Genomic DNA, 18458 nt, shown 5'->3' with positions numbered 1-18458 from the left:
TTCATGTTTGAAGGCACTATGAATGTCTGCTCCCCTCCTGTGTGGTAGCCAGGGCAGGACTAGGAGGACCACAAAGATATAAAACACATTCAGTGAGGGGAAAACAAAAAACATAAATATTATTTATATCCCTTCGACTTGCATTTATCGTCTCCTTAGTGAACTTGATAGGATTGGCTTTACAAAAGTTGCAAAATTGTTTTCTATACAGTTTTATTGATAAGATGCAATTAATCAAAAACAAAGTAAAAAAGGATAAATGATAAAGGACTGTGGATGCAATATTAAAGCGTGAGCATCAAGGGTCAAGTCTCTACACCCATTTACAACAAACAGAAATGTGGTATCAAGACGTCTCTAGACCAGTGGTTCTCAACCTTTTCTGGGTCAGGGCCAACTTGAAAATGTCAAAAGCGTCCGCGGCCCAGTCATCTGATCTGACCACTTAACACTGCAGCCGAGGTGGTCAGATGGCTTGGCTGTGTGCATTTTCAGAGCATGTTTATTTTAATGATCAATCAATCGATTGTGTTCCGGCTTGGATCAATGGAACTAACTTAGTATACTTTAAGTATACTAACCTTTTCAAGGTTTAAAGCAATCACTCTTTTTTTTTATATTAATATCAACATCGTAGTGTTTTGCCAATTATTTTGGGGCCCTGGCCCACAGGTTGAGAATCACTGCTCTAAAGCAGTGGTTTTCAACCCTTTTCATATCAAGGTCCATTATTTATTCGGCATTTGAGCCACGGACCACCATTTGATGATATTTAGCCTCTCAGACCCAAGACTTTGAAGAGAGATTTTGTTAACGATTGTGTCCACAAATCCATGCTGTATTGATGTTGGTACCATAGGAGAGATAACAGGCAAACGTTGATCAAAATAACAATTCTTTAATTAAGTAATGCAGATGTTTTAACAATAATTTAACTCTTGAGAGCGTAAAATGAAACCAAATGGACATTTGGTTTCATTTTACGCTCTCAAGAGTTAAATATCTATAAGGGTCAATTTGGTTACCAACTCTCCATCATTTAGCTGGGGACCACCTGGAACCCCCTCAAGGTCCACCAGTGGGCCCACAGGTTGAGAACCACTGCTACAGAAGACCAAAGTGCTGGCCCAGCACCGCTCCCCCTCCCTGTAGTAAGTGAGTGGCAGGGTCAAACTCCAGCGGCACGCCCTTGGTGTCATTCTGCTTCAGGTCCCGTTCCATTAGCTGGGGATCAAAAAAAACACATGGTAACCAAATAAATTCACAATCCACAGAAGATGAAAATAATGTTTGCTGTTGTGATAGGCTGATTAAATCGTCTCAGCCTTCAGGTTTCACATCACCTCATAGTTTGTTAGCTCCAGCAGCTCGTTGATGTCATCCTCTAGCTCCGACAGGGGCGTGTTGATCGTTGTGGCAGCCGCGGCCACATCTGGGTGATAATGCTTCTGCAGGGTCTGAAAGGCGGAAAACCACATGGCAAGAAGACACGAAACGCATCAGTGTCATTTTCAGATTTCTTTGGCTATTCAAAAAATAGCAATCTTTGCTTCTAGGGGGGGGGTCCCTGTAACAAAATAGTTTGCGATGGGGGTCCGCGGGTCCAAATACATATAATATTGGGGATCCTTGGACATGAAAAAGTTTGAGCACCACTGATATTATAGCAACATACGTTTTTCAGAAACCAGTTAGGATTTAGAAGACATTTGTAGATGCGTTCCTGGATTGAATGGGTTAAGTTTAATCATAAATAAGATAATAAGATACCAACTGCAGAAGATTTTCTTTATCCAATATGATATGCACATGGTCACATCATTGTCCAAACAGCCCGTGATTGGGAGCAAGTCGTTGGTCGTTAATTTTTTATTTGAGCTAAAAAGCATTATTTTACACTTTGGCTATTCAAAAATAGCTGATCTACAAGCTCATAGCGCGGCACCGAGTGCCGCACTACGAGCTTGTAGATCTGCTATTTTTGAAAAATCGTGAAAATGTGTGCAAATCTTTGAATATATATTCTTTTAAAGCGAATACTCAAATCTTTGCTTCTGGGGTTTTTTATTTTGTCTTAGTCAGTGAAAAAAGGTAGTCGAACATTTTTAGTCATCGTTTTAGTCGACAAAATTAAAAACTATAAATACACACCTTGAGCTCCCAAAGGCTGCTCTCCAAGGCATGGCTCTGGGCAGGATCCTCCTCATTCATCAGATATGGGTCTTCACAAGGCTCTGTCAAGCATACATTATGACTCTGATGAATAACTAGGCATGTCACAATACTAGGTTCACGATACAATTTTTCACGATTTTTTCAACGATTTGTTTCCAGACAAATGACCGAAAAATCGATTTTCTCGAAATTCTATTTTTTACAATACTGTTTTCTTTTATCATACAGTAGGAAATGACAACTTCTTTATCAATTCTATTACAAAGATCCTGCATTTTCTTTTTTTATTAAATCGATTTAAATTGTCACCAGCTTGAATCGATTTTAATCGATTTACGATAAATCGTTATATGCCTATAAATAACTATAGGACCTCCTGACCAAGGGTCATTAGTAAGACAGGGCATGGCATTGGTGGGTCCTATGTGAGAGTTTTGCATTGTGCATGTGTAGATGTCGGTGCATGTATGGTGTAAGGCAGGGGGTGTCAAACTGCTGGCTAAAAACTAAAAAAGATTCACAACCTGTCCAGCTTGTTTCCTCTCTTTGCAGTCTGTACGTGTCAGTCATAGGAATAATTACAACATGGGAAAGTACATGGAGAAATCTAGCACGGCTGAAAAGTTAGTTTCAGGATAATTTCCATGGCACCCGATGTGCTCAAGAGCTGTGCTTCTACTCTTTTATCTGAATAAGAATTAGGTGCAATTGTGTAGCCTACATTTACAATTTGTTTTGTTAGTTCTACATTGGTGTAGGGCTGGGTACTACTACCTACTATTATGGCACTGACCGAACTGCTTAGATACCATCGATTACTGAAAAATGCCTCATCATTCAGTACAAAATTGCAACACCTGCAGTCTAATTTATACTCCAACAACACTTCATCACAAGGCATTGTTAGCTTGTATATCTGTTCTATTTGGCACAAGGCATGCATGAAAAACATGGTACAGGTTGATCCGTTTGGTTTGTGTGGTTATCTTGCCATGATAGAACTCCAAATATTGGCAAGATACATTCAATAGTTGCTCCTTTGAGTAATACAAAATAATCTCCCCATTGAGTTACAGTAGGGATTTAATGATGCATCTGTCTGATGCATCATTAAATTAATTATCGAGACAAATATATTACAATCAAATCGGTGTGATGAAAATCATTGTGCTACTCTTGAGTTTGCTTGAACGAAATTGCTTAGCAGTACCCACTGCTTTGCCCTCTAGCAAAAGCAGATCTCTCCATACCAGCCACCTCCCAGGGTTGGTTTTTTGTCACAAGCTTTTTCAACAGTAGGGGATATTATGAATGTACACAGAGAGCATAAGTTCAGCCTGAGAATGTAATTCTAATGTAAATAGCAAGCTATTAATGCAGCACTATGTAACTTTTGTCTCCCTACTCTTCTATTGAGTCATTTAGATTGTGTCAAAGGTCATGTCTCACCTAGACACAGGATCTGACACGAATATTCAATATTCGATATTTATTTATCCCCCGAGTAAGCAGGCAGGCTCTATTAGCTCAATGGTAAAAATGTAAGCACTTGCGCAGGAAACCGGGTTCAAATTCAGGGTAGAAGAGGGAAGTTACATAGTGCAGGTTAAGGTTTAACAAAGGCAAAGCCTTAGTAAATCTATTTAAATAGATTGTCTTTATTTTTTATATTAATAATATTCTATATTAATAATGAATTTATTTGACATGTGATTTGTTTTCAAATTCAATGCGTTTGAGTGTAAGGTAATTGTAGACTATGTGTTAGAAATTAATGTTCACAGGCACCGTTTCAAAATCCATTTTTGCAATGCATTCTCAAGCAAAGTTATTATGCCATAAACAATTATGGACATTCAGGGATGTGTGAATGGGTTAGAGTTACCAAAACAAGCCTGCCAGATTATAACTATGCCTAGGCTGACACCCACCATCTGCAGCACTAGGCCGGTGAATGAGAACTCTACAAGATGGGTGGCGACGGATCAGGTTGTTGATGAACGGCAACACCATCAGGAGGGCTGTTGGGGGTGCTGTGAGTGCCAGACGGGCCAGGCGCTTGGCAAATGCTGCCACCAGATACACCGGCAAATGACTGGAGGATCACAGGCATGCACACACACACATCATGTCATAAACCAGGGTACCTGTACCAAATCAACAACCGGCTACCGCTGGAAAAACAGGAAGCATTGAGTAATACTGAATAAATGATGGTAAAACTGTACCAATATGTTTTAGGAGAGGATTAAACTTTACCTGGAGGAGAGGAAGAGGTTGGCTAAGTGGAAGAAGCGTGCTCTGTACTTCACATGTAAAACAGAAGGCTCCAGCAGATTGTACAACTTCTTGTAGAAATCTGGATAATCACTGCAGACACAAAAAGGGGCATTGTTCCTGGTAAACATTTTTTGTTTTGCTGATTATGATCAAAATACAATACACGACTATGATACATGTTTTCACACCAAAAAGAAAAAAGGGGGGGGAAAAGGTGTTTCATCCAAATACAACTTTTATGGCCATGGTACAATTCAAGTTTAAATTAGGTTTTTATGCAGTATGTGTGGAAAACTTTGAACATACTAAATCATTTTGGCAAACTATATTCTAACTTTTGTTCAGACTTCTTGTTTCTGCTAATCAAAACATTGTTAACAGTCTGCTGTATCCGCAATACAATCCTGACCAAATCCAACCATATTTTGTCCTGGAATTTTACCAATTTATAGCCTATATAGATTATGTATTATTATCTCTCCTATTGCACAGTATGAGATACTCACAGGTTGTGTTGATGCATAAGGACAAACAACCCATTGAGTGCCAGCAAACTAATTGCTCCTCCTGAAAAGTGAGAAAACATAATGCATTTATGGAATCAAAATCTCAAATGCAATTCGGAACAAATCTAGCTATAAGGCATTCCAAAGTGGTATTTTTTTAATATAATCTTCAAAACACTGCAGAGGCAACTATTGACCATAGTCTTCATACTCAGGTGGGTGGGAAACCCCACCTTCTGATTATCACCACATGTACCAATTTCATCAACGTACCGACTTCATAGGCAGCACTCAAAAAGTCAATCATCAGAGTGGGCTTGCTCATATGAGGCAGGATGGAGTCATGGAGGATCACAAGAATCTTTTTGTACATGCTGTTTGGCAACTGTAATAAACACAGGTACATATACGAGCAAATTAGAAAAACCAGCTCATGGCCATTGACCATATTAACATGGAGGGCTATTTTGTTCGAACATCATACTCAGGAAGTGGGAAACTCCACCCTGCCCCAGTATGAAACTTGAGCAATATGGCCTCCATGTGAATATGGTCGCTACATTGTTAAACATGTATAGAGAAGCAACACAAGTTAAATCAAATACTGTTGTTTGTACCTTGTACTTGAGAAAGCCAAGCCACATCTTTTCAAATGCACGCTTATGCTCCTAAGATGAGAAAATGATTAAAACCTTCATTACATAATGCTTTAGTTGTATGAAAAAAAAAACATTGAGTAGAAAGGTACAGTAATACTACTTACATTCAATTTAGCCGCTTTCCAATCTTTGTGCTTTGCTGAAATAACAAATGAAATAGTTTTAAACAAAATACAAAATTGTAATAGTACCCATATAGTAGCCACACAACATTAAAATTGCTACCACTTCCCTACTTCTGCTATCCATGGAGTATATATATATATATATTCATGAAACATGTATACTGTACAGATAAGGTTTCTTTAACCCATTAAGACCTGAAACGCATTTTTAGATTTGAGCTAAAAAAAAAGCATTATTTTATACTTTGGCTATTGAAAAATAGCAGATCCACAAGCTCATAGCACGGCACCGAGTGACGCGCTACGAGCTTGTAGATCTGCTATTTTAGAAAAATCGAGAACATTTGTGCAAATCTTTGAATATATATATATTTTAAAGGGAACATTTGTAACTCAAATCTTTGCTTCTGGGGGGTCCCTGGAACAACATATTTTGAGATGGGGGTCCGCGGCCAAATACATATACATTTTGGGGTCCTTGACATGAAAAAGTTTAAGAACCACTGATTATAGCAACATAAGTTTTTTTCAAAAAAACTGTTAGGATTTAGAAGATATTTTGTAGAATCGGAACCTCAGGCCTTAACAGGTTAAATGTAATTGTAAGTTTAAAAATGGCACATAGATCTAACCTTCCTGTTTGACCAAGAAGTTGGTCAACTCAGCCTCCTGGTTGGGCATGTTGATGTTTGAAAGTAAGGTGAACACGTTGCTCTGGTATATGGGCATCAGTGCCTGGGTGTAACAAGGAAGTGCAACAACATTCATTCATTGTACAGTAAAACTGCAACTTGACTGAGACGTAAATCTTTGATTTACAAATTATTCCATAGTATTGATCCAGCACGATACATACAAAGAGATGAAATTCCACTGCCCTGGAAGAGTACCCTCACCCCTTTGTTTTTGTCCATGACCAGGGCTATATTCTCACGGAGAGAGCTCATGACATAATAGCGTACATCTTCCATTTCCAGGAACTCTCGGAACCTGGAGATGAGCAAGGAGTTGTCCTCTGTTTTAGACAGCAGCCTCTCCACCACACCCTGGCCATGAAATACATCATAAGTATCAGATGCTACAGTGAATATCTTACACTAGTAAGATACTGAATTGGCCACATTCAAGAAACGTTTCAGTGTATTTGGCTGTATTTTGTTGGGGGGGGGGGGCAAGGGAAGGAAAAAAAGAAAGAATAAAAAAAGAGACAACAAGGTATCTACATATTTACACATAGCATATCCATCCAAACAGTATGTACATGAGGTTTAGAAATAAGGTGCATGAGCAAGCACAGCAGCTGGTCATGACATTAGTGCAAGAAGAATATCAATGACTCAATTTTGTCTCTGCAACTTACTTTTGGCCTCAATTTTGGCTCAGTGCATGGCTTTGCATTGTGTGCTTGCAGATCGGCATTTTGGAATGTTTGAAATAAAGTGAAGTTCAGTTAAGGTGTTGATATAATGTTTATCAAATTGATTTCAAGATTTTGCACTCTTTTCTTTTTTTGTTTTGACCAAATCTCGGTCAAAACATCGGTAGTCTTGGACTCTCCAAAATCAGGATCGGCATCATACCCAAAAATGTGGCATCAGTCGGCTGTAGTTACAGCCACAATACCTGAAGAAAAATCCTACCTGAATAAGTTCCCTTGGGAAGCTGTAATGCTCACTCCAGTCCAGATCCTCAAGGGGGTACTGCCCAACTGCAGCAGCAAACTTCATCAGGGCACAAAGGGCATTCTCCTGTAGCAAAACAATCAGCATGATCACGCCAGTGCAACTCATTAAGACAGCCAGACCAATACATATGTTTGGCCGATATATACAGTACGTCGGTCATTATTTGACTTTTTTGACAACACCGGGATCTGCAATTATGTAGCCGATGTGTCGCAATTTATTACCACTTTAAAACTGGCGACCCTATGTTGGTTATGTTGCAATCCAATGTGCTGTGAGTTTGTTTTGAATAGGGCTTAAGTGGTTAAATACAAAGTTAGGTGTTTATTTTTATAAAATGTTTTTTCATAAACTTTAATTTAGTTTCAAATGCATATTTTTTATCAAATTGATTCATAGAATATTTTGTAATATTGGTAATCAGTGGTATATAGCTCTCCAAAATCGGGGTCAGACTCGACTCATGATAACAAACTTTGTTAGAAAATCTAAACAGTGTTGACAGTAGGTTCAAAAACAGTCTGCAAAGTCAACTGTCCCAACACACAGTCGCTGCATTTTAAGACAATCAAACAAAGTAAGTACAGTACATGGGGCCTTTACATTGTACAAATGTAACTAAATGGACAGGTACATTTGGTTACACTTGTACACTCGCCGAGTTAAATCAAACACAGGATTTTACTGTGCAGTCAACTTACCTTGATTTGGTGAGAGTTGTGATGGAGGTGGTCCAGCAGCATCTCCACACAACTGTTGTAACGATGACGCATGAACATGCGATACATATCCTCTGCACTATGTTTGTCTAACACACACACACACACACACACAAAAGGTAACTTAACATGGAGAAAAAAACGTGAATTTATCCAGTTCAAACTAAGAGTGTACAAAATTATATATTGGAGTTAACTTATTGGAGTTAAAATTAGTATTTTACTGTGTAGAGCTGAGCAACGTACAGGAAAAAAAAGTTACATACAGTACATACATCCAACTGCTCTTTGATGTTTTACTTAAAGCGGCACTATGTCACTTTTTCTTTATGAATAAAATGTAATTTTGTTCGATCTGTATGGTAGAGTATGTTAATACAATTTATTACACGGCTTGGTTGAATGCTTGATTCTGATAGGTCAATCGCTGAATCAGCGGTGTGTTATTTTTGGATAATGACCGATGAGCTCTATTACAGACCACTGTCTAATCAAAGACTCAGAGCACCTGCTCATATCAACCTGCGCCGCTTGATTTTATGCTGTATCCAACATGACAGCCATGTAAACAAACACACAATGTCATTTACAGCTAAACATTGCTCTCAAGAATGTTCTTGAAAACATTTGAAGCGATAAATAGACAATGCAATAACCAAAAATGTATTCTATTTGATCAACTACACTTCCTTGTTTTCCGAGGCGACCGTGTCCTGTCCACCCAGCACAACACTTATGGAATACTTTCATTGCCGTAAGCAAGAAAATACTTTTTGTTGTTGTTACTTTTAGGGTAATAAGAGGGATGATTCTTCTAGTTCAGGGTGATTATTCACCTCCGCGTCGGTGAATAATCACCCTGTCGGGATTTATTTTTCAATAATGACCAAATCCGGGGTAGAAGAGGAAAGTTACGCAGCTTTAAAATAAAAGTAGCAATACCACAATGTAGAAATGCTTTTATAAGAAAGAAAAGTATTTCAAAATCTTCCTTGAGTAAAAGTACAAAAGTATTAGCAACAATAGCATGATACTTACAGTAGACTACAAACATACAAGTACTCATTATGCAGAATGGCCAATTTCACAATCATTGTGGTTAGTGATGTGTTCAGTTTAATATTGCTCATGGTAAATTGTAATTACTTCATGTGCTGCTGGTGTGTAGAGTGTACCTTAACACAGTCGTTGTCAAACTTTTTTGGCTCAGGGCACCCCTGTAAATATTTTTTTTCATCCATGGCACCCCTGAATGACATTTTATGGCACCTTACACTTATGTCATATTACGGGACGTAAACATTTAATTCTGTCCTCCTAAGATACAGTATGTCACAAGGACAACTTGAGAGAATGTCAGTTTCCATTAGGACAGATTGAAAATATTCACTTGAACCCCATCTCTAATCTTGTGGTAACGTTCACCAAAAATAGCCGATCTACAAGCTCACAACGCGCCACTTTGTGGCGCGTTGTGAGTTTGTAGATCGGCTATTTTTGGTGAAGCGATATAGTGTAGATGTAAAAAGAGCGGACCAAGCAAATCAAGTATAGTGGGTGATAAATTCCAAATATTATCAAAGTATTCTGCGGCACCCCTGGACTTGGGTCACAGCACCCACTTTGAGAAACCCCTGCCTTATCACATGATAAATTACCAGTTAATAATCATATCAATCTGCAAAGTAACTAATTGTAGTAAAGTTCAAAATACAATATTCTGCCATGATACTCATAAAGTCAAACTACTAAGTACCGTAGTTGAGTAAATGTACATGGTTACTTCCCAGTAACTCAAAATTGGTAAATGGCTCATCTATAATATAAGCTCTTCAGTGGGTAACCGGAAGAGTGGGCACCATGATGAGCACCATTTTCATATTATGTAACATTTTTATGCAATTTTAAGGCCTAATATTTCTACAATTACCACAAAACCTGTTGATAGCCAGTTATTATGGCATAAACAATAAGTTGAAGGGTAAATTTAGCTCTGATAAGGATGTTCAAATCATGTATACTTCACATTATTTGGGGGGAGGGGGAGTAGCCAATTCAACACTGAGGTGCTCACATTGTTTACCTGTGTGTGTGTGTGTGTGTGTGTGTGTGTGTGTGTGTGTGTGTGTCAGAACTGACCAGCCAAGGTCTCCTCTTCACTGGGAAGTTTTCCTACAAACAAGTCTCTTCTCTCCAACAAAGTGCAGAACAATTTGCTACACGCACTGATGGCGTCGATGACATTCTTCTCTTTCTCGGTCTGAAAACCAAGATGATATTAATAACAAACCACAATTTGCCAATGTTGGGTAAGTAGATCCTTTCAAGAGTGGTTTAACAGCATTAGGAAACAAGCCCCAAATAAGCAACTGCACTTTAGAAACAAGCACAAAAAAACGCAACCCGCAACTAACCAATATTTACAAGCAACTGTACAGAAAAACAAGCCCAAAGTAGCTTATAATACGCCGACATGGCAACACTGGCCGTCCGCTTTCCTTGGCATGATTCATGGGACACAACAACAGGTATTATTGTGAATTCCCATACCTGGAGGCACTCAAGAACATCAAAAACGTCATTGGCATGTTTTCTGCTGTCAACAATCCGTACGACTTTGCTGTCCAGGTCAGTTTTGTGTCTTTTGGGGGCATCTTCTGGCGTTCTCTCAGAACTCACGTTGCGTTTCTTGGTCGGCGCCATGTTTTTAGAAGTACGGAGACCTTCTTCTCATTTTACGCACAGGGGATTGGCATCCAGCGTATTGGTGCATTACCGCCACCTTCTGCCCCGGGTGAGGATCAGAAAAAAAGTGATATCTAATTCCCTCTCACAGTCACACACACCTTGAGTGAACAACATTATTTATAATTATCCTATTAAACAATCCTGTATCCCTTGAGAAAAGAAGCCAGCCCAGAAGACCAGTCCAAAGTCAGTCAGTAGTCATATAGTCACGACATAGTTATAATACCTAGAAGTGTTGCTATCCCAGCTTTGACCACCAGGCGACAGTCGCTTCACTGTTCTACTGTGGTTCTGCCTGGGGGCTTGAGTCAGTCACCACCTATGTTCACCACCGGTATCCTGGTCAGTGGTCACCAGCACCAGACCCCCCGAGACCAGGGCAGACAATACAGTACTGTCCTGCCCTAGTATGTGCCCCTAGATGTGGTGGGGGATGAAATGGATACAGGTCGAGTGGGCACCTAAACATTGTTGGCACCTCAATGTTACATTTTTAGAATTGTCAAAATATGTAATAATAATATAAATATAATATATGAATATGTATACAATACATATATATGTATGTATATGAATATGTGTGTAAATGGTCAGAAATAATGTAAAGTATATATGATTTGAACATGCATGGTACATCATTATCAGATAAAATAAAAATATATATGCATTTTATATTTGGTTTTATATTTTACAAAGGAGAGGCCAAATAAATAATGTATTCAAATTATATTTAAGGCCCAATATTTCTAGAAATACTACAAATTGCTACAAAACCTGTGATAGCCAGTTATTTTGGGGATAAACAAGAAGTTGAAGGGTAAATTGAGGTCTGATAATGATGCACCATGTATGTTCAAATCATGTAGCCTACTTGATAGTGTTTCCGACCATTTTGGAAAAAACACGCAATTTAACATTGAGGTGCCCACTAGACCCGTATCTCCTAAATTTACCCTTCAACCTCTTTATGCACATAATGACTGGCTATCCACAGGTTTTGTAGCAACTGTATAAATATTAGGCCTTAAATGTTATTTGTATTTGGCCCCATTTATAAAGTAAATGTAATTATCAAATCAAATATGGCCGGTGTGGCCTCTAGACCCAGACCGGATCGTGCAAAGACTTAAAGCGGAAGCACTTGTGTGGACCAACAGTCGGATCAGCAAACTGCAAAGCAAATAGCACCCTGACTCTATTGTTCCCAGCCATACCATACTGCGGGCGCCCCTAACAGTCATGATACAGACATTATATACAGTAGACACCTTTGATACATTAACAGTCAGTAATTCTGTATCTCAGGTCTTTATTCTGCTCTGTCCTAGCTCATCTATCCTCACTCCTACAATGGTTATGTAAAGAAGGAAAATACATGTAGATATGTCCAAAATTCAAGAGCTGATTTGATTTGAGCACTCAAACTCACTGAAATTGGAACGTGTAACCTGTAATCCACACACACATTTGAAGTGAGAAAAGAAAAAAAAATTGTCACAGAAAACATTCATGCACGTGTAGATCGATAGTTTCACAACAATTGTTAAAATCAACTTCAAAATGTCAATTTACACATAGAGATTAGACGTAGATTGCATTTTACGAGTGCTCAAATCTATAAGCTCTCGAATTTTGTCCTTTCTTAACCCTTGTAGGAGTGAGTGAGGATAGAGCTAGGAGAGAGCAGAATAAGGACCTGAGACACAGCCCATAATAAAGGCACATTGTGGGATTATAAATAAGAGTCCAAATTGAGTAACTACTGTGGCCAGTCACAAGCAAGTGAAAATGGAATAAATCAGAGTACAGAGCTCTCACAATCATTTAGGAATATGTAGAAAGTCTAAATTTGATTAGTATGGTTAAATTAAGAACCAACGTTATTACACTAAACAGAATTAGATCATTCTCAATAGGTCAGAATTAACATGTTCATTATGCAGGACAATTAGACTAGACACACACAACCAGGGCACAGCAAAAGTCAGAGAGAGGCTTTTAGGAGGGCATTGTATTTTAATAATAATTGCATAAGATAACCAAAATGTTGTTATACCATGTCAATGCACAAAATTGTCATTCTTGACAATAACTTGATACAGAAAAAGTCAGTGGCAAAAGAATGCTGATCTTCGAATCAGGAGGAGACCTAATCTGATCCATTACCCTCATCTTCATCATCCTGAAAAGAGAAGAAACTGTGAGAAAATATATAAAGAGAGAAAAAAAAGAAAAACACCATAACTACTACAACATCGCACATACCTGTTTCTGGTCCTTATCTTCCTGCGAATGCGTAGAAGTAGCCTCAAAGTCATGGCAAGGAAGTGTGGCCATCCAGCTAACCATGGAGCCTTCCTGGCATTCCGTCTCCACAATACTAGGATAGATGTGGTCCTCCTTGAAGGTCTTAATTGCCTCTTCCTCTTGGTTCCATTCAAGGCGCTCATGAAGGCCATCCCCTCCAAAGCGTTTGTTGTACCTGTCAAAATGTACCTTTTCCAGAACCAGGCCCAACCCAGGAGCCTTGGGAACATCGACCTTATCCTCACCCCAGCTCCGCTCCATCACATCCTCCTTTGCGTAGCCCTTGATCACAGCAATGACGAGGCCTATCATCTTGCGAATCTGATGCAGCATGAAGCTCTGGCCTCGTACCACAATCACAGTGAATTCAGCACCGCTACGGATGAATGGCTGTCCACAGGACATCTCAGTGATGTAACGGCGGGCGCTGGGGTCTTTCGGGCCTTTCTGAGAGGTGAAATTGTGGAAGTTATGAGTGCCCTTGTAGAGTGCAAAGAGACGGTTAACCCTCTGAAGTGTCTCTGGTTCCAGGCGGAAGGCAGCAGAATTTTGGACATCATAGTCCTTCGGGGCAAATGCCACCGCGGGAAGCATGTAGGAGTATGTGCGAGCATCACAATTGTTTTTGGAATTGAAGCCCTGGGTCACTCGCTTAAATCCTGTGAAAACAAAAGTAAAAGTTCAATCTGGGAGAAATCGGAACGTACACTTTTTACCCACATAGCTCATCTCCACATTTGGCCAGTGAAGTCCAAAGTTTTAGGCAGAATTGCATATCAATATTAGAAAATCTTCGACAAGTTAGTGATAATATAATTTAATGAAAAGTACAAATATGGGAATGATGACTTACCAAGGACTTGAATCTGTGGTGGCAGATGCTCATTGATCTTTTTATCAATGTCTTCTTTCAACCACAGCTTGAGAGACACCACTTGGCCAGCTGCAGACACACCCTGAAAACAAATAAGAATGCATTGTATTTGTGTCTGTCATACTGTGTATTGAAATAAATATACATTAAATTAAGTAAATTGAACTTATAAGATCTAGGGGGCAAATCCCAATACCCCCCCCCCCCTGCTGGCCCTACCCCTGTGATTAATTACCCAGTACCAACAGACCTCAACTTTCAATAATACCGGTCAATAATGTGTGATCAGTGCTGTTGAGAATGCTACCCGTCGTGTACAGACTACAATGCTGTCCACGTGAAGTTTGCGGAAAAGTGAGAGATATTTTACTAAAAAGTACAAGTTTTCTGCCACAACTTTTAAATGGATTAAATTAGGTGACAAGAGCTGACCCCAAGCCGCAAAAATGTATTATTGTGTGAGTAGACACAGAGCACTATAAATTAGAATGCCGCCGCAATGACTCCCTCCTCATGGGAGAGTTCTATTGCTTTGTATTTAGTACATGAAATGTATTTAATACCACAGCCATTCTAGGGCTGGCATCATGCTTGCTCCAGAGCAAACCAATAAAATAATGAAATTCACAGCAGCAACCAAGGAACAATTTGCTAGATCTTATCCTCAACTACCCACATTTTTCTACATTAATAAGCAAACATTTGGCAATGTTATATTGTTGATGTCAGGCTGAAACCTTGCATTTCCTTTTATTATAATGCTCTTGTAAATTAACTACCTACTTTGTTATGCTTAAGTGTCACACAAAAGTAGCAAAATAAATAGCTGATCTACAAGCTCACATGTTGCAATGCGTTGTAAGTTTGTAGATCGGGTATTTTTGATTATTTTGTTTACGTTAGGTGTTTAAGAGTGACTGTTGTTTTTATAAATACTGGATGCAAAGGATTTGGTATAAATCTAATTCTCTTGCATTTCCTGTGCTCTTACCTTATCTGTTCTGGCACATCTTTGGAAAGACATTTTCTTCATATCATCGCCATGATTCTCAGGAATGCAGCCCGACTTAATAAGTGCAAGGACCAGGTCATCTTCAATAGTTCGAAACTGTATGCTCCCAGTGTTTCTCTGTAACGTTCAAAGGAGAAATGGTTTATATGCTTAGGTACACAATGAAATCCTTAGCGTTAATTTAACTACAAAGAGTCCAAAATGTAACAAATATGACAATAGTCCATTTGGTTATACTGGGACTTTACCCTGTAGAGAGACTGATTTAACCACTTAAACCCCAGCATCCGTATTGTGGGGAAAGCTTTCGCTGAAAATAGCAGATCGACAAGCTCACAACGCGTCACGCTGTATAGAGCCCTGAGGGACTCCGGTAAACCATATGGGGTTTAAGTGGTTAATTCACTTAAGTAATTTGGTGCCAACTTGGTTAAGTTTGGGTACGTACCTGCATACCGTAGTAGCCCTTTCCAGAGTATGCCAAAAGGAGAACCACTTTCTTTTTGGGATATTTCTTCTCATCATCAGTGTTCTCCGCTTCTGCCTTGCATCTTTTGGTGGCATGCTCATTCTCAGCAGAGTCCATACTTTTTTCATGGGCTCTTTTGGGTGGCTTCATGGTCTGCGTAATTCCAGACTCCTCACTCATCATCATCCAAGGTGTGTCAGTGTTACTACAAAAGCAACCTGTGAAAAGTATGCATGCCTTCAATCACATATGACCATTTAAAACGCTGGATGCATAGAAATGCCACAAGCATGCTATTTTGTAGCTCTGGTCCATACTCCCAACGCTATGGACCCAAGCTAGTCTCGATGAACTGAATACACAGCCCTGGACTTTTTGGGGTTATCCTTTAAGCATCCTTGTATAAATCTGTACCACTGTACCTTTTTTACAAACTGTTAATAAAGTAATCAATCAACCAATAGTTATTTTGGCAAGAGCTTGACTAGCTCTGGCCCATAGTGCTAACGTTATGGACCAGAACTAGGAGACCATATTTTTCAAAGTAGCTAACATCAGGAAGCATTATTATGACCAAATGGTCAGGCTATGCCTACCAACAATAACATGCATGATGCAACAGATTATCAATACGTATAGACGCATTTATTCATGCATTAATCATACTGGCTAAGTCAGCTTACCGTTGGTTTTTAAAGTCAACAGTCGTGGTTTAAATAAGGCACTTAATAGCGGTCGAAACTTGAGCATTTCTCACTAAGTCATTGCAATGACAACCATTCTCCAAACAGGAGATCTTAAAAAACGGAAAGATGCAAAGACTGGCTTAGCTTTACAAAAAAGGAAAAAAATAATCCTTTGCCGAAAAAACAATACATACGGCTACCAGTAAACTAAAGACGCGCAGTTGACTTATTCACACATACATCCAGGGCAAATTGGCCAAACAAACACAACGAATCGTTCTGTTTGACGCAAAAAAACGATTGCGTTAGGAAGGAACCGTATAGTATGAGGCACGGCAGGATGAACAACATACACATGGTCATAGTCAACTTTGACCTTCTTGTGCAAATATCGCGCGACTGCCTGCCCTGGCTGGTATGATTATCCTATGGTATTTCCTCCGAGGTGGAAAGACTGGTGATGCGAGGTTAATCCTATGGTATGATCCAAGCGTCATTCCGAGCTGGAGACAGACGCGAGTATGGCAAGCCGTTTTCTCTCTACCGAGGTTGACCCGGGTGAATCACATATAGCGTACTACAGCATAATACCACTAAACAACAAAGCGCACCTGCACAATCGGATATTCGTTATGCACTACTAATGTACTGTGGCCCATAGATATATCTATGCTGTGGCCAGCCAGAGCAGAGGAACCAACCAGAGGCTCTGAGAGGAACTACACATACATGTTGCTGTTATCCCAGTCAAGGTGTAGGCTACAGCAGTTAAAACCGTATTTATTGGACGGTTTCCACAAATAACTACATTCTACATGTGTTTAATAGAAGCATAATTGACGGGGGTCTGGTCGCTGTCTGCTGATATGTTGTTGTAGTTGTTGCCATAGTTGTTGCTAAACATTTATGATAGGGTCACCAGACATGTCAACCCAAGACAACTCGACCAGCCGCGAATTTGAGACAGCTGGACCCAAATCGACCGGGTCTGGTTGTCTGAAGTAGTAGCTCTGTGTAACCACTAGAGGGTAGTAGAGTACAAGGTACAAGGTGACGGTGAGGGAGGTCCTGAGTATATTTATAGTATATTTAAGAGTAAATATTGTAAGCATGCTCCCCCAGTTGCATACTTTTTTTTAAGAAGTGTTTTTGTAAACCTTCTTTTCTAGATGAAATAATAATGTATGCCTTATTGTGTCTGAAAATGTAAGTAAGATGAAATATGCAATATAAATGAAATCCCAATTATAATATTTGCATCTCATATACGACAACACTGAACGTCACTTTATGATGTTCTGTAAACGTCCTCTGGGTGGCTCCCTTTAGCTTCCATTAGCCTCCATTAGCTTTGTAACGAGTGCAACAAAAACACCAACACAGTCCCACACCAATACAGTCTTGAAGCTAAAGCATTCATAGAAACTTATTATAACATGGCAACTTTGCACTTTACCTGAAAAGGGGAGAATAAAGTGAGTGCAAGAATAATTGTCAGACAACACAGATTGAGGATCGCCAGGCTGAACCAATTGATAATAGACACACTGTAAGGATTTAGAGCTGAGGTAAGGAGGTGTCTAATGGCTGTGCTTGAAAGCCTTATCACATCAAGAAGACAATAGGGCTTGAGGTAAGGAGGTGTCTATCTCAATGGCTGTGCTTGCTTGAAAGCCTTTGGGCTTGTTTCACCCTGACAGACAAATAATAATTCTTTGGTAAATCAATGTACATATTATTATTATTATGTCTCTCTCTCTCTCTCTCTCTCTCTCTCTCTCTCTCTCTCTCTCTCTCTCTCTCTCTCTCTCTCGCGGTCCGGGTCGAATTTGGGTCGAGTTGTCGGGTCCAAGCGGGTCGAAAGCGGGTCGACCGGTCCGGGTCGAGTTGTCTTGGGTTGACATGTCTGGTGACCTATGATAGCCTATCCTTCCTTAAACAAGGACACGGTCATATGCTGTGTAGCATACATATTCACCTTGTAAACAAAATGTAAGTAAGATGAAATATGCAATATAAATGAAATCCCAATTATAATATTTGCATCTCATATACGACAACACTGAACGTCACTTTATGATGTTCTGTAAACGTCCTCTGGGTGGCTCCCTTTAGCTTCCATTAGCCTCCATTAGCTTTGTAACGAGTGCAACAAAAACACCAACACAGTCCCACACCAATACAGTCTTGAAGCTAAAGCATTCATAGAAACT

General features: G+C 39.4%; 2 protein-coding genes across 4 annotated transcripts; both read right to left on the bottom strand.

Moving 5' to 3' along the window:
* Nucleotides 1–210: 210 nt before the first annotated feature.
* On the bottom strand, nucleotides 211–10852 carry noc4l (nucleolar complex associated 4 homolog; the record flags this gene model as incomplete). Its single annotated transcript, XM_084046297.1, has 15 exons — nucleotides 211–1224; nucleotides 1344–1457; nucleotides 2152–2234; nucleotides 4107–4270; nucleotides 4435–4545; nucleotides 4962–5022; nucleotides 5235–5346; nucleotides 5579–5629; nucleotides 5725–5759; nucleotides 6378–6480; nucleotides 6642–6791; nucleotides 7386–7493; nucleotides 8132–8238; nucleotides 10289–10409; nucleotides 10700–10852. The coding sequence occupies 15 exons, from the start codon at nucleotides 10850–10852 to the stop codon at nucleotides 1105–1107; spliced, it is 1593 nt and encodes a 530-aa protein (XP_083902423.1). The 3' UTR covers nucleotides 211–1104.
* A 2041-nt stretch (nucleotides 10853–12893) lies between these two features.
* On the bottom strand, nucleotides 12894–17131 carry pus1 (pseudouridine synthase 1). 3 transcript variants are annotated; one of them, XM_084046230.1, is made up of 7 exons: nucleotides 16975–17131; nucleotides 16243–16355; nucleotides 15539–15777; nucleotides 15070–15207; nucleotides 14058–14160; nucleotides 13163–13863; nucleotides 12894–13079 (listed from the first exon to the last, which is right to left on the bottom strand). In XM_084046230.1, exons 2-7 carry the CDS (start codon nucleotides 16307–16309, stop codon nucleotides 13047–13049), a joined length of 1281 nt encoding a protein of 426 aa, XP_083902356.1. In that variant the 5' UTR covers nucleotides 16310–16355; nucleotides 16975–17131; the 3' UTR covers nucleotides 12894–13046. The 3 variants fall into 3 exon arrangements, with proteins under 3 accessions (XP_083902356.1, XP_083902357.1, XP_083902355.1); XM_084046231.1 differs by lacking the exon at nucleotides 16243–16355; XM_084046229.1 differs by lacking the exon at nucleotides 16975–17131 and having other exon boundaries at nucleotides 16243–16674.
* Between the last annotated feature and the right edge of the window lie 1327 nt (nucleotides 17132–18458).

Source organism: Gymnoscopelus microlampas (genome assembly GCF_963454915.1).
Source record: "Gymnoscopelus microlampas genome assembly, chromosome: 21".
NCBI lineage: Eukaryota > Metazoa > Chordata > Actinopteri > Myctophiformes > Myctophidae > Gymnoscopelus > Gymnoscopelus microlampas.
The sequence above is the reverse complement of the archived record's forward strand: the minus strand, read 5'-3'. Positions and strand labels throughout refer to the sequence as shown.